At 37.9% G+C, this 20,898-nt stretch overlaps 1 protein-coding gene across 1 annotated transcript in view; it reads right to left on the reverse strand.

Annotated features, from left to right (window-relative positions):
- Window positions 1-384: 384 nt before the first annotated feature.
- Window positions 385-20,898, reverse strand: part of LOC124721723 (glutamate receptor ionotropic, kainate 2-like) — a 541,952-nt gene continuing 521,438 nt past the window's right edge. The window contains exon 18 of the mRNA XM_047246817.1: window positions 385-626. Within this exon, the coding sequence (XP_047102773.1) occupies window positions 447-626 (180 nt within the window). The 3' untranslated portion in view covers window positions 385-446. The remainder of the gene's footprint in view (window positions 627-20,898) is intronic.

Consider the following 20,898-nt stretch of genomic DNA (forward strand, 5'->3'; position numbering starts at 1 on the left):
CTGACAATAGTACCTCTATTGTGTTAGGCCCAAGTTCCATATTTAGGTGAATTATATTTCTTGTAGCTTTGTTTATGACTTGTTTCTCAGTTTGTGCTGATAACCTGCTATTTAGTGTGATACAGTTATCTACACATTTTCTCAGTAAACGTTCCATCCACATTTTAACAACAAATCTGCAGTTAACAATTTATTTTCCTCTATGTAGTGACCATTTTAAAATAATATTCATACAAAAGCTAATAGCTGTGACAACTAATGTAATTGTCACATATTTATTGATTTAATAGTATAACACACTTTCTTTCCTTGTATAACTAACTCACTCTTTATAGTACTTGTAAATAATAGGAATATATCTCAAACCAACAAGAAAAGTATCACTTACTTATACAGAACTTTATTAATTACTGTTAATGACTTTGACAAAGTAATTAAGTTGAATATCATGTCAGAGGTTCCTTTGAGTCAACAAAGTCATATGAATTTGTGTATGGACTCAAAGGAATGAAATTATTTGTATCTTCCCCTTCTGCATCCTGATTGTACTTCCTGACAGGTTTTGTTGTTCCGTGTAACTTAGCAACAAACCGTAGCTCCTCCATTAACAGCATTTTGAAAGGTATCTGAAAATGAAAACAAAGTATATAGAAATGATTCTGGCATTACATTATATTTGCTAACTTTCTGAAACACTAGTTAGACATATTACAAGTGACATTTTGTCTCCTTCTTAGAACTGCAATGGAACCAACATGGATTGAAAGAGAAAAATTTGCTACTTCATCAACACAAGAAATTTTTGACTATTTGCTACAAACACTTGACAGAGTAAAATCAACACCTTGGGTATTCTATTACTTATCAAGATCTTTTGATTCAATTGATTGCAAGCTAAAATTCTGTAGGTTGGGAGACACTGAATTCAATTTGATAAAATCTTACTAAATGAACAGGTGCCAAAAGCTAGAAACACAAGAGGGAAGAGTAAGAAATAGTACTCAGATATGGGAATGATCCTAAATGCAATGCCACATGGAAGTGTCCTAGAGCCACTGCTTTTCTTAGTTGTATTAATGAGTTTCCTGATGAAATCAAACAGAAATCCATAGTATTTGTGGATGACACTAACATTTTAAATACAGGGATGGATCTAAAAAAGGCTAGACATGGAGCTGAATGAGTTTTACTTAGAATAGATAACTGGTTTAAATATACTAAATTACAAAAAAATAAATATCACAAGCCTTAACAACAATCAACCAAAACACAATCAGTTGGTGCTAAAAACTAATGGGAACAAAACTGAGCAAGTAACCCATAAAAAATTTCTTAGTTTCCGCCCCAATGGAAAATTAAGATGGACAGAGCACATCAATAGCGTAAGAAGTAAATAAAATTAAAGCACTGCAAAATTTAGCCAAATTGTTGGTATTTAAGTATGTAAAATATTTTACTTTTTCACACTTTGAATCCATTATGTCATATTGCACAGAGCAATATATGAGCTCCTAAATATTTAAACAATATACACAGAGACTGAAGGTGTCCTTCCTAAGTGTCATTGGGCACATTTTCTCTGGAATTTTGTCAGATATTTGTAATTTTGTTTTTGCTGTGTGTAGATTGAGTCTCTGATGACTCTTAGGAGGGATACCTGGTACATATATCGATACAAAACAAGATGCTGATGAAAACTAAGAACAACTCAACACAGAACAAGCCGTTATGAGAAAAGTGTAACACATATGGTGAGATACCTAAACAATTGTCTTCCAAATAGTATCAGCCAAATAAAAAATATTAATGCCTTTAGCAGACGGTTAGACAAATATTGGAGAAAACCCATTTCATTCGTTAAATGAATTTTCTGATTGTTAGAAGGTGAACTGAAAAGTATGATGTAAGAAAAAAAAAAAGATAACTGTCAATAAATTTTGATGAACAATATATATGTATGTAAATTTAAACTCAAGGGACTTAGTCATAAGCTGTAAATAATAGCTTAATACACTGTAAAGTATGATCTGTTTATTATGCTGTAATCTGTTCTCTCTCTCTCTCTCTCTCTAAACTGTGGAGTACACTCTGTAAATGTCATTGTAAAATCCAAATGTGGAGGCTTTTATGTAACGATACAACATGTATCAATTGAAATACATCAGATGGCTGATTAAAAACATAAACACGATACCTACAGAAAACACTATTAGAGTAAACTGAGCTTTAGAGTTCCAGCTTCTGGCACTGTGTGCAAAAGTATAAGATGTTATCATTTTGCTTAACTATATATTTATTTTAAAAGGGAACCTCAACATTTGGAGAGGTGGCAAGAACAGTCATCTGAAGCGAGAAAGTGCATATAGAAGTAGAATACATTTTATGAAGACAGAAATTTTAATCATATCATGTTGATTCTCCTTTCATGCAAACACTTCTGATCTGAATATCTTTCATACAATGGAAATGCACCCTCACATGTGAAGCTGTCTGTTGAAATTATATGAATGCCGGTAATTCTGAGTGCATCAAACTAAAGCATCTGGTCACAGCTTCAGTGTTTAAATGGTCACTAAAACTGCGTTATTTATGTAACATCAGTTCTCTTCCCAGTACTCAAAACACCATCAAATTCTGAACAAGTGATTTAGTCAAGGTTTTAATCACATATGAGGGTAACCCCAAAAGTAAGGTCTCCTATTTTTTTATAAGTACATAGACTTATTTATTTCTGCAATGGTTTACATCAGTTTACAGCTTGAACATTTAGCTATTTTTCGACATAATCACCATTTCTCTCGATAAATTTTTGTAGACGCTATGGCAATTTTTGTATGCCCATGTCACACCAGCTCACCGCCCTGCTGTTCAGAAAGTTATGAACGTCTTCTTTCACCTCGTCGTCGGAGCTGAATTGCTTTCCGGCCAAATGTTCTTTAAACCTAGGGAACAGGTGATAGTTACTGGGCACCAGGCCAGGACTATAGGGTGGGTGGGTGATTATGTTCCACTGAAACTGTTGCAGGAGAGCAACAGTTTGCTGAGTGATGTGTGGGCAAGCATTGTCATGGAGAATGTGTACGCCCTTACACAATATTCCTCTTCTCCAGTTCTTAATTGTCCATTTGAGTTTTTTCAGAGTCTCACAGTACCTGTCAGCATTAATTGTGGTCCCAGCAATTCAGCTGCAATGACGAGGTGAAAGAAGAGGTTCATAACTTTCTACGCAGTACTGTATATCATAAAAAGTCTTTCTGTCAGAGTAATGGTTATCAGGTTGCTTAAGTTGTGTTGAAAAGCAGAAGAAACAAAGAATTAGACATCTCACAACAACCAAAAACAGGTTTCATTGCAGTATTGTAGACAAAATACACTGTCTGAGGAAAAAGTGAAACACCAAAAAGACATGGTTGGATGCCAGTGTAGCTTCATACACGTACTCACCATCGGTAGGAATGTAAATGATTAGAGTTTCTGAACTCTGTGATAGGTGAAACAGCCACCAGAATACATTAGTTTTAGTTCTGTTCATGGTTAGTGCTGTCATGTGACCTGGTCAGTTCTATAATATGCATGTAGTGTCAGAAGTTTAGTGGTCCCTGTGTTGGCTATAGAGATAGCATGTGCTCATGTTAGACAGTGTTATTAGCACTTGACAGAGTTTGAAAGGGGCGTCATTGTGGGTTTCCATTTAGCTGGCTAGTCAGATCATACAGTATACAGATTTATGGGACATTTGGATGTAATAGTGGCCCAGAGTTGGACTGCATGTGAATACAAGGATAGGCATGCTTGTCGTCAAAGTTTCAGTTGACTACATGTGATCACCACAAGGGAGGATTGCTATATTGTGCACTAAACCCATGGTAACCCTTCCACATCTGCACTTTTCACCTGATGAAAAGAAATGGACTCCCTGCAACATTCTGTCTCATCTCATATGATTGCTTAGAAACTAACAGCAGACAAATTGTGAAATTACTGCCCTATGCATAGGCTGCTGTTAACACTACAACTCAGTCTGCTGCATCTGGAATGGTGCTGTGACTGGGAAGCATGGATTGTTGATAAATGGCATCCATTGTGTCCAGTGATGAATCATGGTTCTGCACACCAAGTGAGTTTATGCAGAGGTTAGACCAACCGACTACCATTTGGGTAGATGACAATTCAAATCTGCATCTGCCCATCATGACTTAGGTTTCCTTTGACTTTCTTAAATTGCTCCAGGCAAATTATGGGATGGTTACTTTGAAAGAACATGCACATTTTCCTTCCCCAGCCTTGAAACAATATGAGCTTGTCTGTCTCTAATGACATCAATGTCAGTGGGATGTTAAACTCCAATCATCCTTCCTTCTTATAGTTCTACACTGCAATGGATGGTCATTATAGGTGAATATGGTGGTGATCTGGAGAGAGATAGCATTCTTCCAATATTTTGGAGAGGCACAGCAATTTTAACCTGGCATAATGGTACGAAGAGCCGTCAGGCAGGACTTCAGCTCATGGCTGGTGGTTATTGAGGGAATTTTAATGGCACAACGGTATGTCGTAGATAACCTGTGTTCTCATGTGTTACTTCTCATGTAACAGTATCATGGTACCATTTTTCAATAAAACAATGCTCATCCACACACTTCATGTGTCTCCATTACCAATCTCCATGATTTTAGGGAACTCCCATGACTAGCAAGATCCCCAGGTCGGTCCCTGATAGAACATGTGTGGAAACAGATATGACATACACTTCATCCCAGTCTTAGGATGCAGTATACCTAGGAGCAGTTATGATAGTTGTGGACTAGCAGGTCTGACGAGAGGAAACAACAACCTTATGACACACCCTTCCCAACCAAATCAGTGCATGCATCTGGGACACAGGGGTAACATTATACTCATAAATGTGCTCATACTGTAAAGCTCTCTGCAAATGTGTCTTGATTTTATGACCATTGAAGTAACATCACATAACCTCTCAACCTGTGAATGTATATAGATGAAAATTTCACATCTGAATCCTGCAAATCAGCTTATGCATAACTCTGTGCTACATTTAAAACATGTCATGGCTCCTTTTTGTCAACATATTTTGTCTAACCTTTGCACTCTGTTCAATAAATTTAATGTCAAATTTCCTGTTAAAAATATTAAAACCTTGGTAAAATACTAATCCATAACGTTGAAACTAACAGAAATAATTTTGATGCAGCACGCATATGTAAAATGTAATGCACAGAATGTGTAGAGTGTTACATCAGACATACCAGCAGATACAAATCATATATCAAAATTGGAAGGAAAAACAAGAAATCTGCTTTTGTATGTCACCTAATCAAAAAAAGGCACACTATCAAAAGCACAAGTTATTAACTTACCACTTGGCATAAAATTTAAAAATGCACCCTAAAGGACATTGTCAAAGCAATGGACATCTGTAATTGTGTTTGCTATTTAGTCCAAGTTTTCTGCCCTCTGCTAGCTCCTTCTCTTACCTTTTTGATGCAACAGCTTCTCTTATTCTACCAATATGTATGATGCACTATTACTGAAACAGGGGTCCCTATTGTGTAAGTTTCATAAGTTTATCTGCATAAATTTTACTTATGATGAGTTGGATATGTATTTTTCTTATGACAAGTTCTTAACATACATTATTCATAATTCTATGTATAACTGCTAATTCCTTGCTCCAAGATGCTTGTTGCCTGTTTTTTGTAGTCAGTTGTGTGCACATGGAAATGACTCAAGGGCTGATACTGGTCATGGAGAAATTTTGGTGCCACTGGTTGTTGCAATTCAATAAAAATATTTCTTTCAGTTGGATATATCCTGTGTCCAAAGAACAATGCTGGACAAAATGATATGTGAATTCAAAACATGTTATCACTTTAAAGTGAAAATATCACACACACTACTGTTCCTAATTAAAAACATTACTACACAGATCTTCAATGAGCATAAAATAACCTTTCTGTATGTTCTGACATTCCATACACATACATAAGGTTACCAGATAATCCAGAAAGCTTGTACCCATTTCACCTGTAGTGTGTACAACATTTTTACATTGGAGCCAAAATATTGTCTGAAATTTTCACTGGGTATGTACCAATAATGGTAAATAATGATCAGTTGCTGATAAAGCAACGTCTAGGGGTACAAAATTATTAACACATGCAATAGCCATCAATGATTGCAGAATGAAACACAAGATAGAGTGGATCATATTTCAAAGTACATTTATCTATCAGCAACTACATGAGTCTCAAGAGATCGTCACAAGTGGAGGAAAGGTATGACTTAGTTTCACTTCAATAGCTGTAGTTGGTAATTTATTTAGTTGAAGGAAAGAGTTTTACATGACAGAAAGTCAGAATTTCAGCAACATTTGCAACTGTATGGCTCAACTATCAGCTTTCTGAACATCCTTCCAACAACATCAAGGACAACAAAATAAACAAGAAAGAAGAACGAAAATACAACACTGCTGATGTTCCTAATTTAAACTAGAGGTATGTGATGCTTTAAATATGATTCCCAATTACCAAATCTTGAATACGCCCGAACTAAAAATTTATCACCATAATGGCCAATCCCTGCATAATAAGATTGATGAACTTAACGTACTATTAACACATGAACTTAATGATATCTCAGCGTTATGCATTTCTGATCACTGTCTTAACCCAGAATTAATCCAGAATACGAAAATAAACAAATTTGTCTTGGCTGCTTACTACTGCAGGAAAAACATCAAGCAGGGTGGGGTAGCAATTTACACACAGGATAATGTAGATTTTATTACACTACCTGACTTAACTAGGGCAAATGTCGAAAAGGATTATGAAATTGCAGCTATAAAAATTACTCAGTTCAACCTGGTTATTGCTACAGTTTACCGTCCACCATCCGGGAATTCTGAACTCTTCTTAAACAAAATGGAGTCATTGCTAAATAAAGTAAATAAAATGGATTGTGAATTGATAATCTGTGGTGACTTCAATATTGACTTCTGCACGAATAGTGGAAATAGGGAGAGCATTTTGAACCTTGCAACAAACTAAAATTTAAAGACTGAAGTAAAAGCAGCTACCTGAGTATCAGAAACTTGCCAAACAGCTCTTGATCAGTTTCTAGTCAAGAAGAGTTTACACAACACCTCACTAAAAATTTTCAATGCAGGTTTTAGTGATCATCTTGCTCAAATATTAAGCATAAAAGTACAAGGAAGTATTATTAACAACATGTCTTTCAGAACAGCATATCGAAGTTATAATCAGCATAATGTAAACTACTTCAACAACTTATTACAGATAGAAAAATGGCTAGGAGTGTACAAAATGAATGATATAAATGAAAAATTCAACACTTTGATTGATACATTAACCCATTTCTTTGAACTTGCATTCCCACTGAAAACATTAACCATATGGGGGAACTCTAGAACAAACAGCTGGATCACAAAGGGAATAAGGGTTTCATGCCAGAAGAAAAGAGTACTTCATGAAATATATAACTCAAAAAATTCCTCACCTGCAGAACGCGCATACTATAAAAAATACTCCAAAATATTAAGAAAAGTAATAAAAGCAGCATAAATAATGCATAATGATGAAATCATTTATAATTCAGCTAATAAATCAAAGGCTATGTGGAGTGTTATAAAAAAAGAATGTGGAGAATACAGACAACCTTGCAAAAATATAACACTATCACATAAAAATAAAAAGGTAACAAACCCCTTAGAAGTAGCCAACACATTTAACAACTTTTTCACAGGTGTTGCTGATAATATGTTACAATCAAACGTAAAGAGCACCCAGGCAAATGAATATAAAATATGTGCATGTAGAGGATTAATGTACATCAGTTCTGTTTCTCAAGATGAAGTAGCTAAAGCAATAAAAGGCCTAAAAAATTCCAAATCGGCAGGTATTGATGGTATACCTGCAACAATGTTAAAGAAGAGTGCATCAAACCTAATTGAAGTACTCACACACTTATGCGACTGCTCACTTCAGGCAGGCACTTTCTCTGATGTGCTGAAAACATCAAAAGTTATTCCTGTATATAAAAAAGGGGATAAAGACAATGCAAATAACTACAGACCCATCACAATTTCCTCCTGCATCTGTAAAGTACTGGAAAAAGTTATGTATGACAAACTTATGAAATTTATAAATAAAAACAGCATTCTATGTAATGAACAACATGGATTCAGAAATAAGAGGTCAACGACAACTGCTGTCTATGAGTGCATCAATTCCATCCTAAACCTGATGGACAAAAAACAGGAAACAATAGGAGTCTTTAATGACTTGTCAAAAGCTTTTGACATGGTGGACCATAAAATTCTGCTACCAAAGCTAGAAAGATATGGTATTCGAGGTCTGTCCAAAAAGTGGATCAGTTCCTTCCTGACTAATCGTATGCAGGCAGTGTGCATCAAGCACACAAATATTGAACTAAAAACTGTATCAAATCACATATCTGACTATAAACAAATTAAATGTGGTGTACCCCAAGGATCAGTATTGGGACCCCTTCTGTTTCTTCTGTACATAAATGATCTAAGCTTAAATGTTGATGCACACAAGACAATCATATTTGCAGATGACACCACGATTCTACTAAAAGGAGACGACGATGAACAGTTACAGCAGACAGTAAACACGGTCACGAAACAACTTAGCAGCTGGGCACAGAGTAATCAGCTTGAAATAAACAGTAAGAAAACCATTGCTCTAAAATTCCACAATGTTCCTAACAAGGACATGTTTATCCCATCAGTCTCTATCAATGACGAACCAGTTGGTAACAATACTGAAACCAAATTCTTAGGACTTTGGCTGCAGAGTAAAATCAGATGGAATAAGCATATTGAATATCTCAATACAGAACTGAGCAAAACATGTTACCTTCTTTGTTCATTAAAATCATGCTGTAGTGAGAAAACAGTATTGAATGCATATCATGCGTACTTTCATTCTCGTCTTAGATATGGTGTCACCTTCTGGGGAAATTCTAAAACAGCTAATATCACTTTTAAACTACAAAAATGGGCCATTAGAATCTTGTTTGGGTGCAAGCCTAGAGACTCTTGTAAACCCCTGTTTAAGAAATCTGGTATTCCTCCATTACCATGTGTATACATTATGGAAACTCTTTTGTTCTTTAAATTAAATGTAATAGGCAAGGACCGGAGACTGCAAAAAAACTGTGATATACATGAGCACTTTACAAAGACAAAACAGAAACTTACATGTGACTCAAATCAGCACAGCATTGTGCCAAAAAGGTACTTTTCACATGAGAGTTAAGCTTTATAACAAACTTCCTGAAAACATAAAAGCTATCACTGAGGTCAATACATTTGGAAAATCTCTAAAGTCATATTTACAGCATCACTGCTTTTACCCCATTGAAGAATATTTAAATTTATGAAATGTGTTATATAAATACTTACGTGTAAAGTGTATTATTGTAACCTTAAATATGTATGCCTTGAAATTACTGTCAGCCTGTATATCTATAACTTGGCTTGTCCAATGTCTTATGCATAAGCTGCTATGTAGACAACAGGACCAATAAAAAATACAATACAATACAATACCTACATGCATGAAATTATGCTGTCAGTACATCTGATACATTAAATTCAGGATCACTACCAGACAAAACAAATAGTTTCTTACATTAAACAAGGATTCCATCCATACATTGCCATTATAGCATATCACGCAACACAAAATTACGTTCTCAGCTGATTTACTGTTACTCTCATTGTTTAACCCTCGAGCAGGTGGACCTGTGTATAAAGTGCGCCAACAGCAAATGACATTGTCGTGCACAGTTCCATTGTTGTTTCACAATAGCAAGCCCACTACCTATTCCTACATTATTGTTTCACCTAGCACAGTGATAAGTTGTGTTGTAATAGGTTCATGTGAGCTTCAGTAATTTATAATAAACTGTGAGTGTGTCATCGTAGTGTACAATGTACACCATGGGTCATGTAAGTAATTTTTCCTTCACTTTTGTTTCATTCCTTTTTAATCAAATCAAAAGATAACATGTGTCAAGCAGGTATATCACTGTGCAGGGTGAGATCAAAGCTGACAGACAATGAGCTTGATTGGTTACTCAACGAGGATCCAGTGTTCAACTCTGTACCAGAAAACAAAAATGATGATAACTGAAGAAGATGAGGAGTTTATCACATGAAGTGACCACGATTCAGATTCTGATCAAGTCCACAATTCAGATGATGACTGCAAAGAGCCACTCTCCACTGGTAGTATTTTTATTGGGAGGGACAAAACATGTAAATGGAATAAAATATGTCCTAATGTGACTTCGAAAACAAAAAGAACATTGTGAAAATATTCCCTGGACCTATGCATGTTGCCAGAGGGGTCACAAGTGAAACAGAGGTTTTATGGACAATACTTAGCCTGGAAATGATTGATGAAATTGTAAAATACATGAACATACACATTCAATTTAAGAAAGGACATGTACAATATTCCAGAGAAAGGAACACTAAGGAAACTACAAGGTGTGAAATAATGGTATTGTCAGGTTTGTTATATCTCATTGGGACTAAGAAAGCAAACCACACAAATGTCATTGACCTGTGGACAGTAAATGGTACTAGTATGGAGATTACGAGAGCTGTGGTAAGCTACAGAATACTTCTGTTCCTTATCGATGTATCCATTTTGAAAACAAAAGTACGAGGAAAGAAAGAAGAGTAACTGATAAACTTGCTGCAATAAGGCAAATATTGGATGCCTTTGTGGTAAACTGCAATAAGGCAAATATTGGATGCCTTTGTGGTAAACTGCAAGAACGCTTATAGTGTAGGATGATTGTGACAGTAATTGAAAATTTGCAAGTTTTCCGGGGTCGCTGTTCTTTTGTTCAGTATATCCCAAAGAAACCAGTGAAGTACTGGATAAATATTTTCTTTAGCAGATTCTAAAACATTCTTCACTAGTAGTATTAAAGTATATTGTGGAAAATAACCTAAAGGACAACACGATATTTCTAATTCTCCCTGTGATATTATAAGAAGGCTAGTTACTCACACTGAATACTCAGGAAGAAATTTTACAATGGATAATTGGCACACTAGCTATTCCTTAGCCAACTCCCTTTTGAAAAAGTGACTAATGTTCATCAGCACATTGAGAAAAAACAAACTCAAGAGCCCACAAGAATTTTTACTTGGGGATTGTAGGGCTAGCCACTCCTCTTTATTTGGTTTTCAGAATGATATGACGCTAGTTTCGTATGTGCCGAAACAAAACAAGGCAATTACACTCCTGGAAATTGAAATAAGAACACCGTGAATTCATTGTCCCAGGAAGGGGAAACTTTATTGACACATTCCTGGGGTCAGATACATCACATGATCACACTGACAGAACCACAGGCACATAGACACAGGCAACAGAGCATGCACAATGTCGGCACTAGTACAGTGTATATCATCCTTTCGCAGCAATGCAGGCTGCTATTCTCCCATGGAGACGATCGTAGAGATGCTGGATGTAGTCCTGTAGAACGGCTTGCCATGCCATTTCCACCTGGCGCCTCAGTTGGACCAGCGTTCGTGCTGGACGTGCAGACCGCGTGAGACGACGCTTCATCCAGTCCCAAACATGCTCAATGTGGGACAGATCCGGAGATCTTGCTGGCCAGGGTAGTTGAATTACACCTTCTAGAGCACGTTGGGTGGCACGGGATACATGCGGACGTGCATTGTCCTGTTGGAACAGCAAGTTCCCTTGCCGGTCTAGGAATGGTAGAACGATGGGTTCGATGACGGTTTGGATGTACCGTGCACTATTCAGTGTCCCCTCGACGATCACCAGTGGTGTACAGCCAGTGTAGGAGATCGCTCCCCACACCATGATGCCGGGTGTTGGCCCTGTGTGCCTCGGTCGTATGCAGTCCTGATTGTGGCGCTCACCTGCACGGTGCCAAACACGCATACGACCATCATTGGCACCAAGGCAGAAGCGACTCTCATCGCTGAAGACGACACGTCTCCATTCGTCCCTCCATTCACACCTGTCGCGACACCACTGGAGGCGGGCTGCACGATGTTGGGGCGTGAGCGGAAGACGGCCTAACGGTGTGCGGGACCGTAGCCCAGCTTCATGGAGACGGTTGCGAATGGTCCTCGCCGATACCCCAGGAGCAACAGTGTCCCTAATTTGCTGGGAAGTGGCGGTGCGGTCCCCTACGGCACTGCGTAGGATCCTACGGTCTTGGCGTGCATCCGTGCGTCGCTGCGGTCCGGTCCCAGGTCGACGGACACGTGCACCTTCCGCCGACCACTGGCGACAACATCGATGTACTGTGGAGACCTCACGCCCCACGTGTTGAGCAATTCGGCGGTACGTCCACCCGGCCTCCCGCATGCCCACTATACGCCCTCGCTCAAAGTCCGTCAACTGCACATACGGTTCACGTCCACGCTGTCGCGGCATGCTACCAGTGTTAAAGACTGCGATGGAGCTCCGTATGCCACGGCAAACTGGCTGACACTGACGGCGGCGGTGCACAAATGCTGTGCAGCTAGCGCCATTCGACGGCCAACACCGCGGTTCCTGGTGTGTCCGCTGTGCCGTGCGTGTGATCATTGCTTGTACAGCCCTCTCGCAGTGTGCGGAGCAAGTATGGTGGGTCTGACACACCGGTGTCAATGTGTTCGTTTTTCCATTTCCAGGAGTGTATATTACTTTCAACTATACACGATTTTGGAACCATTGACAAAGTTACAGGTAAACCAAAGATAGTTTTAGATTACAATATAACAAAGGGAGGAGTCGATGGAGTCGATAAACTGGGAGGTGCGTATACCGTTGCACAGGTGACAAGAAGATGGCCAGTGGTTGTATTCAATGCTCTAATGGATATAGCAGGAATCAATGCTCAAATAATTTTTCATACAAATGAGGCAAATCCAAAAAAGAAGAGAAGAATTTTCTTGAAAGATTTATCACTGTCTGCTATGAAGCCTCAGCTATTGGAAAGAACTAATATTCCTTCACTTCCTGCCGACACTGCAACTTTCCTCATGCAATACAAAGACCAACATGTTGAAAGAAGTGAGGAGCCTACCACCAAGAAAAAGGGCAGTGTGTGACATGTGGATGGGCAAGAAACACATCTACTATCATAAGGTGTAGCTCATGGCATAGCTTTGTTTGCAAAGGACATGTAAAAAGCAGTGCATACATGTGAGAAGTGTAAAGCATTTCTTGAAAATGTGCAAGACAATTAACTGTGTAGATGGAAGGAATTTTGTTATAACTGATACTTCTTCAATATATACAGCCTTTGTCCCTTTACATTGCAATGAAAGAGTGTTTTTGTTCAGCATGTGACCAAAAAGTGTTGGAATAGATTGATATGTCAGCTGCAGCAATAAAATTATATGGAAGTTTCTTATTTGTTTAATCAAATAGTAAATTAGCAATGTAATATAAGATTTTTTTGTATTTTTGTTTAAATAATCCTTAGCTCATACATGTTTCCCTTGGTAGTATAATGACAGCTTTTGACTACATGTATACAAAGTGCTCTGCTTGCCCTCTCATGATGAAAATCGGTGCACCTACTCGAGGGTTAATAGTGTACATTCCTCTGACATCAGGATCATTAGAGATAGTGTAAAATATTTATTTATTCATTGAAAAAATCTTTCAAGATTGTAGGACACAGAACAAACACAAAACAAAACTGTAACACAACACAACACAGTCCGGATGCCATGAAGGGTACAGGGTGCAGCCAACTGGTTTCTGGCAGCTATCTGAGCTGGTAAAGACTGCCAGTCTTGCTAGCAAGACAAAGGCAGAGATCACCATCTGCAGCATTATCTACAGGACCAATTGCAGAGCTTTGGTACAGAGCCAAGTGGAGGGTCTGAATCAGAGGCTCAGATGGTTCTGCAACCGTGTAGGCTGCAGATTCCCCTTCTTGCGCCATAGGGTGGTGGGGTTTTGGGTTCCGCTAAATAGGCCAGGTGTCAAATACACACAGGAGGCAACTACATGAGTAGCAGGGGCTGTGTGACATGGACTGGGTGATTTTTAGGTTAGAAAGTCTCGGGAAAGATAAAAAAGGGCACCAGTCTCAAAGGGTGTAGGGTGAAGAAACGAAGAGAATCGAGCAAGCAACAGTTTGTATTGTAGTTGTAAATTGTCATAGCTGTGTTGGAAAAGTACTAGAGCTTCAAGCACTGATAGAAAGCACTGAAGCTGAAATCATTATAGGAACAGAAAGCTGGAGATAAAATCTGCTAAAATGTTTACAGAGGTGCAAACCCTGTTCAGAAAAGATAGATTAAATAAAGTAGGTGGTGGTGTGTTTCTGTCTGTTGGTAGCAGTTTATCTTATAGTGAAGTTGAAATAGATAGTTCCTGCGAATTACTATGGGTAGAGGTTATACTCAACAGCAGTACCAAAATAATAATTGGCTCCTTCTACCAACCCCCCCCGACTCAGATGATATAATAGCTGAATGGTTCAAAGAAAACTTGAATCTCATTACAAATAAGTACCGCTACTCATACAGTTATAATCGGTGGAGACTTCAATCTACCCTCAATTTGATGGCGAAAATACATGTTCAAAGCCAGTGATAGACAGGAAACATCTTCCGAAATTGTACTAAATGCTTTCTCTGGGAATTACTTTGAACAATTAGTTCATGAGCCCTCACAAATTGTAAATGGTTGCAAAAACACACTTGACCTCTTAGCCACAAACAATCCTGATCTAATAGATAGCATCATGACGGATACAGGGATTAATTAACACAAGGTCATTGTAGCGAGGCTCAAAAATAAATGCAAAATATATCTGATTAAAACAGCAGATAAAAATTCGCTTGATAAAAACAGCAGATAAAAATTCGCTTGATACCTTCCTAAGAGAGAGTCTCCATTCCTTCCAAGCTAATTATATAAGTGTAGACCAGATATGGCTGAAATTCAATGATACAGTATTGACAGCAATAGATAGATTCATACCACATAAGTCAATAAGAGATGGGACTGATCCACCATGGCACACAAAACACATCAGAACACTGCTGCACAAGAAACAAAAAAAGCATGCCAAATTCAGAAGAACGCAAAATCCCCAAAGCTCGAAATTTAGTGCGGATGTCAGTGCTAGATGCTTTTAATAGTTTCCACAATGAAACATTGTCTCAAAATATGGTAGAAAACCCAAAGAGATTCTGGTTGCATGTAAAGTACACCAGTGGCAAAAAACAGTCAATACCATGGCTGAGCGATAGTGATGGAAATGTTATCAATGATGGTGTCACTAAAGTGGCACTACTAAATACAGTTTTCCATAATTCCTTCACGAAAGAAGACAAAATAAATATTCCAGAATTCAAAACCAGAATAGCTGTTAGCATGAGTGACATAAAAGGAGATATCTTAGTTGTGGCAAAACAACTCAAATCACTTAAGAAAGGCAAGTCTTCCAGTCCAGATGGTATACCAATCAGGTTCCTTTCAGAGTATGTAGACAAAATAGCACCTTTCTTAGCTGTCATATACAACCACTCACTTGATGAAAGGTCTGTTCCTAAAGACTGGAAAGTACACCAATATTCAAGAAAGGAAATAGGAGTAACCCATTGAAATACAGACCCATATCACTGACCTCAATTCGCAGTAGGATTTTGGAGCATATACTGTACTCGAACATTATGAATCACCTTGAAGAAAATGACTTATCGATACATAACCAACACAGATTCAGAAAATATAGTTCTTGTGCAATGCAGCTAGCTCTTCATTTCCATGAGGTAATAAGTGCTGTTGACAAAGGGATCTCAGATCGATTCCATATTTCCAGATTTCCAGAAGGCTTTTGATACCGTTCCTCACAAGCAACTATTAATCAAATTACGTGCATATGAAGTACTGTCTCAGTTGTGTGACTGGATTCATGATTTCCTCTCAGAGAGGTAACAGTTCATAGTAATAGATGGTAAATCATCGAGAAGAACACAAGTGATATCTGGTGTTCCGCAAGGTAGTGTCAGTGTCATAGGCCCTCTGCTGTTCTTGATTTACATAAATGATGTTGGTGATAATCTGAGCAGCCCCCTTAGATTGTTTGCAGATGAAGCTGTAATTTACTGTCTAGTAAAATCATCAGATAATCAATTACAATTACAAAATGATCTAGAGAGAATTTCTGTGTGGTGTGAAAAGTGGCAATTTGCACTAAACAAAGAAAAGTTTGAGGTCATCCACATGGGTACTAAAAGAAATCCGATAAATTTTGGGTATACAATAAATCGCACAAATCTAAGAGCTGTCCATTCGACTAAATAGCTAGGAATTACAATTATAAGCAACTTAAATTGGAAAGACCAGATAGATAATATTGTGGGGAAGGCAAAACAAAGACTGTGCTTTGTTGTCAGAACACTTAAAAGATGTGACAAACCCACTACAGAGACATCCTACATTACACTTGTCCATCCTCTGCTGGAATATTGCAGGCAGTATGCAGTATGGGATCCTTACCAGTTAGGATTGATGGAGGACATCGAAAAAGTGCAAAGAAGGGCATCTTGACTCTGAGCACTATGGGACTTAACATTTACAGTCATCAGTCAAGGGCATCTTGTTTCGTGTTATGTCGCAATAGGGGTGAGAGTGTCACTGATATGATACGAGAGTTGGGGTGGCAGCCACTGAAACAAAGGTAGTTTTCTTTGTGATGAGATCTATTTACGAAATTTCAATCACCAACTTTCTTTTATGAATGCAAAAATATTTAGTTGACACCAACCTACATAGGGAGATACGATCATCATAATAAAATAAGAGAAATCAGAGCTCGAATGGAAAGATTTAGGTGTTCCTTTTTCCCATGCACCGTTTGAGAGTGGAATGGTAGAGAAGTAGTATGAAAATGGTTTGATGACCCTTCTGCCAGGCACTTAAGTGTGAATTGCAGAGTAACCACATAGATGTAGATGTAGATGTAGGTGAAAAATACAATATTATTTCAGCAGATACATAAATTTTAGAAATTCACAAAAGAAATTGCACTACTTTCAGTACCTGCACTGTATTGTTTCAAGCCTCTTGTATCTCAAATGTTCTAAAAATTCTGCTACTGAATAGAAGCAATGGTCTAATAAAAAGGTTCCTTAGTGTTTTACAAAAGAGTGTGAATGACAATGTTGAAGACTATTATAAATTTGTATACCACTGCTATTGTGGAAGTTTTGTAGGCTGATATCCTTACTGACTGGACGTGAAGCATTTCCTTTTATCTTATATTATGTTCGTGGATATTAAAATTTTCATTTGCGGCTTTCAAATTCTTTCAGACACACTGACAGTTTTCTAGTATGTATATACGAGGTTTGGAACTTTAATAGTGGCAACTATTTATTTACAGCTCATACAAAATAGGTACTTCTTTCAAAGTTTTATTGACCTTCAGAGTAGTTGCCAGTATTGTGAATAACCCATTGCCAGTGATGTGGAAGTTGCAGGATGCTCTTAGCAGTGCCAGTTGTGTTGACAATTCTAGCAGCACGGTGTATTGCCCGATGAATTTGTAGCAGTTCTGAAGTGAATGCCATAATGTGTTTCCTTCAGTTTATAAATCGATTTGAACTTACAAGGCCTTAAGTTGGGGTAATGCAGTAGGTGGTACAGCACTTAGGAGCCCCATCAGTCAAACAAATTGGTAACAGCTTGCACTGTACATGCTTGAGCATTGTCCTGCAAACTGATGGTCAGGTCCTACAGAAAGTGTGATCAGTTTTGTCTCTGTGCAGTTCATTTTTGGAACACAACCTATGAGCAGCTTAGAGACAGTGATATTTTCTGCAGGACCTGACCATCATTTTGCAGGACAATGCTCAAGAACATACAGTTGACTGATGGGGCTGCTAAGTGCTATACCACCTAATGCAGTCACCTGACTTAAGCCCTCATGAATTCAACTCGATTTCTAAGCTGAAGGAAACACTTCACAAAATTCACTTCAGAACTGCTACAAATTTGTCAGGCAATAGACCACGCCACTTGAACTGTCAACACAACTGGCACTACTAAGAGTATCCTACGACTTCCACATCACTGGCAATGGGTTACACACAATGCTGGTGACTACTTTGCAGGCCAGTAAAACTTTGAAACACGTATCTATTTTGTACAAGCTGTAAATAAATAGTTGCCACTATTAAAGTTCCAGCCCTCATACATGAAAGGGGTAGGACTGACAACTTTTGAAAGAGGGGTTTGCAAGAATTTGTTTGTTGAGCATGTTGCATTGCTCTTACAGTTCTTTTCTGTGTTAGGAAAATCAGTGAACTAGGTGATGAACTACCCCAGAATATAGCTGAGCAAAGTAACCAATTTAAATAGTTATAATACTTGCTCTATTATGAGAGTAATTGTAGCCTACAAAATATTTTATTTACCGTTCTATTTATTTTGTTTTTATGTGTATGCCATCTAAAGTTATTTTGAAGCGAAATGCCTAAAAAATTTGTTTCCAGAGAAGATAAAATTTTGTTGGAGTTTATTGCCACACTGGTGTTGCATGCATCACCTCTTAAACAGAAATTAAAGAAACGTTGTTTTTTTTTTCATGTTTATCAGTAGTCTATTCCCCTAAAACCATCTATTTAGCTGTGCTGTAGTTTTATTTACAGCTGCTTGTAGCTGACTTAGTGTGTTTCCTGTAGTATGGATGCTTGTGTCATCTTCACAAAAAGTATTTGTTTGTGAGTCAGTGTTTAGGTCTACACCATTTATGTACAGGAGAAAGAGGATTGGCCCAAGAATGGATCCCTGAGGGATTTCTTTTTTAGAATTTCTGCATCCAAGAAAGATATCCTAGTATTTTGATTTAGTTCATGTTTCATTAGTATTTTCTATTCCCTGTTTGTCGAGTACAATGTGAATCATTTTAATGCTGTGCTCTAATGCCATATGCATGGAAATTGTCTAATATGTCAAAGACTTTACTTAAATCTAAATGAAATACCAGTGGCACTTTGTGTTTTGTCCATTTTTTGCAGGGTATTATGTATAAAATCATAGATTGCACTAACTCAAGTTCAATATGTAATTAATATCTTACTTCTTCTTCCTCTTGGCTCTACAATCACTGATGTGCCTTGGCCTGCACTAGGACGTCATTCCATTCATCTCTGTTTGCATGCTTGTATCTCCATCCTATGACTCCAGTAACTTTTAAATCTTCTTATATGTCATCCAAGCACTGAAGTCATGGTCCTCATCTGCTTTTTGTCCCACAGAGTTTTGTAGCAGTGCCATTTTTGTTGGGCTCTCATGTTACATATGAAAAACATGGCCAATCCATTTCAGTAGGTTTATTTGAATGAACTTTATGATTTCAAGACCTTTATATAATCTGTAAAGTTCAAAATTATAAGCTCCACCTTCATTAGTCACCCCATAGATTTTGTATATCAACTTTTCTTCAAAACATTTCAGTACTTCTTTACACTTTTGTGTCAGTGTCCAGGTTTCTGAGCCATAAGTTAATACTGGGCTTATTAAAGGTTTATACTGCAGACATTTTTTCCTCCTGGACAGATTTCTTGACTTGAGTTGTGGGGCCAGCTCACAATAGCATTTACTAGTTACGTAGATGCACCGCTTTATTTCCACACTGACATCATTCTACGATGTTCCCAGTGTTCCCAGACAGACAGCTTCACTAACAGATTCTGTTTGCTCCTGGTCAATTTCTAGCATTGTATTGCTAACCTCTTCATCTCAGAGTAGCACTTGCAACCTACATCCTCAATTATTTGCTTGACGTATTCCAATCTCTGTCTTTCTCTACAGTTTTTGCCCTCTACAGCTCCCTCTAGTACCATGGAAGTCATTCCCAGATGTCCTATCATCCTGTCCCTTCTCCTTATCAGTGTTTTCCACATATTCCTTTCCTCTCCAATTCTGCGTAGAACCTCCTCATTCCTTACCTTATCAGTCCATGTAATTTTCAACATTCGCCTATAGCACCACATCTCAAATGCTTCAATTCTCTTCCGTTCCGGTTTTCCCACAGTCCATGTTTCACTACCATACAATGCTGTACTCCAGACGTACATCCTCAGAAATTTCTTCCTCAAATTAAGGCCGGTATTTGATATTAGTAGACTTCTCTTGGCCAGAAATGCCTTTTTTGCCATAGCGAGTCTGCTTTTGATGTCCTCCTTACTCCGTCCGTCATTGGTTATTTTACTGCCTAGGTAGCAGAATTCCTTAACTTCATTGACTTCGTGACCATCAATCCTGATGTTAAGTTTCTCGCTGTTCTCATTTCTACTACTTCTCATTACCTTCGTCTTTCTCCAATTTACTCTCAAACCATACTGTGTACCCATTAGACTGTTCATTCCATTCAGCAGATCATTTAATTCTTCTTCACTTTCACTCAGGATAGCAATGTCATCAGCGAATCGTATCATTGATATCCTTTCACCTTGTATTTTAATTCCACTCCTGAACCTTTCTTTTACTTCCATAATTGCTTCCTCGATGTACAGATTGAAGAGTAGGGGTGAAAGGCTACAGCCTTGTCTTACACCCTTCTTAATACGAGCACTTCGTTCTTGATCATCCACTCTTATTATTCCCTCTTGGTTGCTGTACATATTGTATATGACCCATCTCTCCCTATAGCTTACCCCTACTTTTTTCAGAATCTCGAACAGCTTGCACCATTTTATATAGTCGAATGCTTTTTCCAGGTCGACAAATCCTATGAAAGTGTCTTGATTTTTCTTTAGCCTTGCTTCCATTATTAGCCGTAACGTCAGAATTGCCTCTCTCATCCCTTTACTTT

This window comes from Schistocerca piceifrons, chromosome X (assembly GCF_021461385.2).
Source record: "Schistocerca piceifrons isolate TAMUIC-IGC-003096 chromosome X, iqSchPice1.1, whole genome shotgun sequence".
NCBI classification, from domain to species: domain Eukaryota; kingdom Metazoa; phylum Arthropoda; class Insecta; order Orthoptera; family Acrididae; genus Schistocerca; species Schistocerca piceifrons.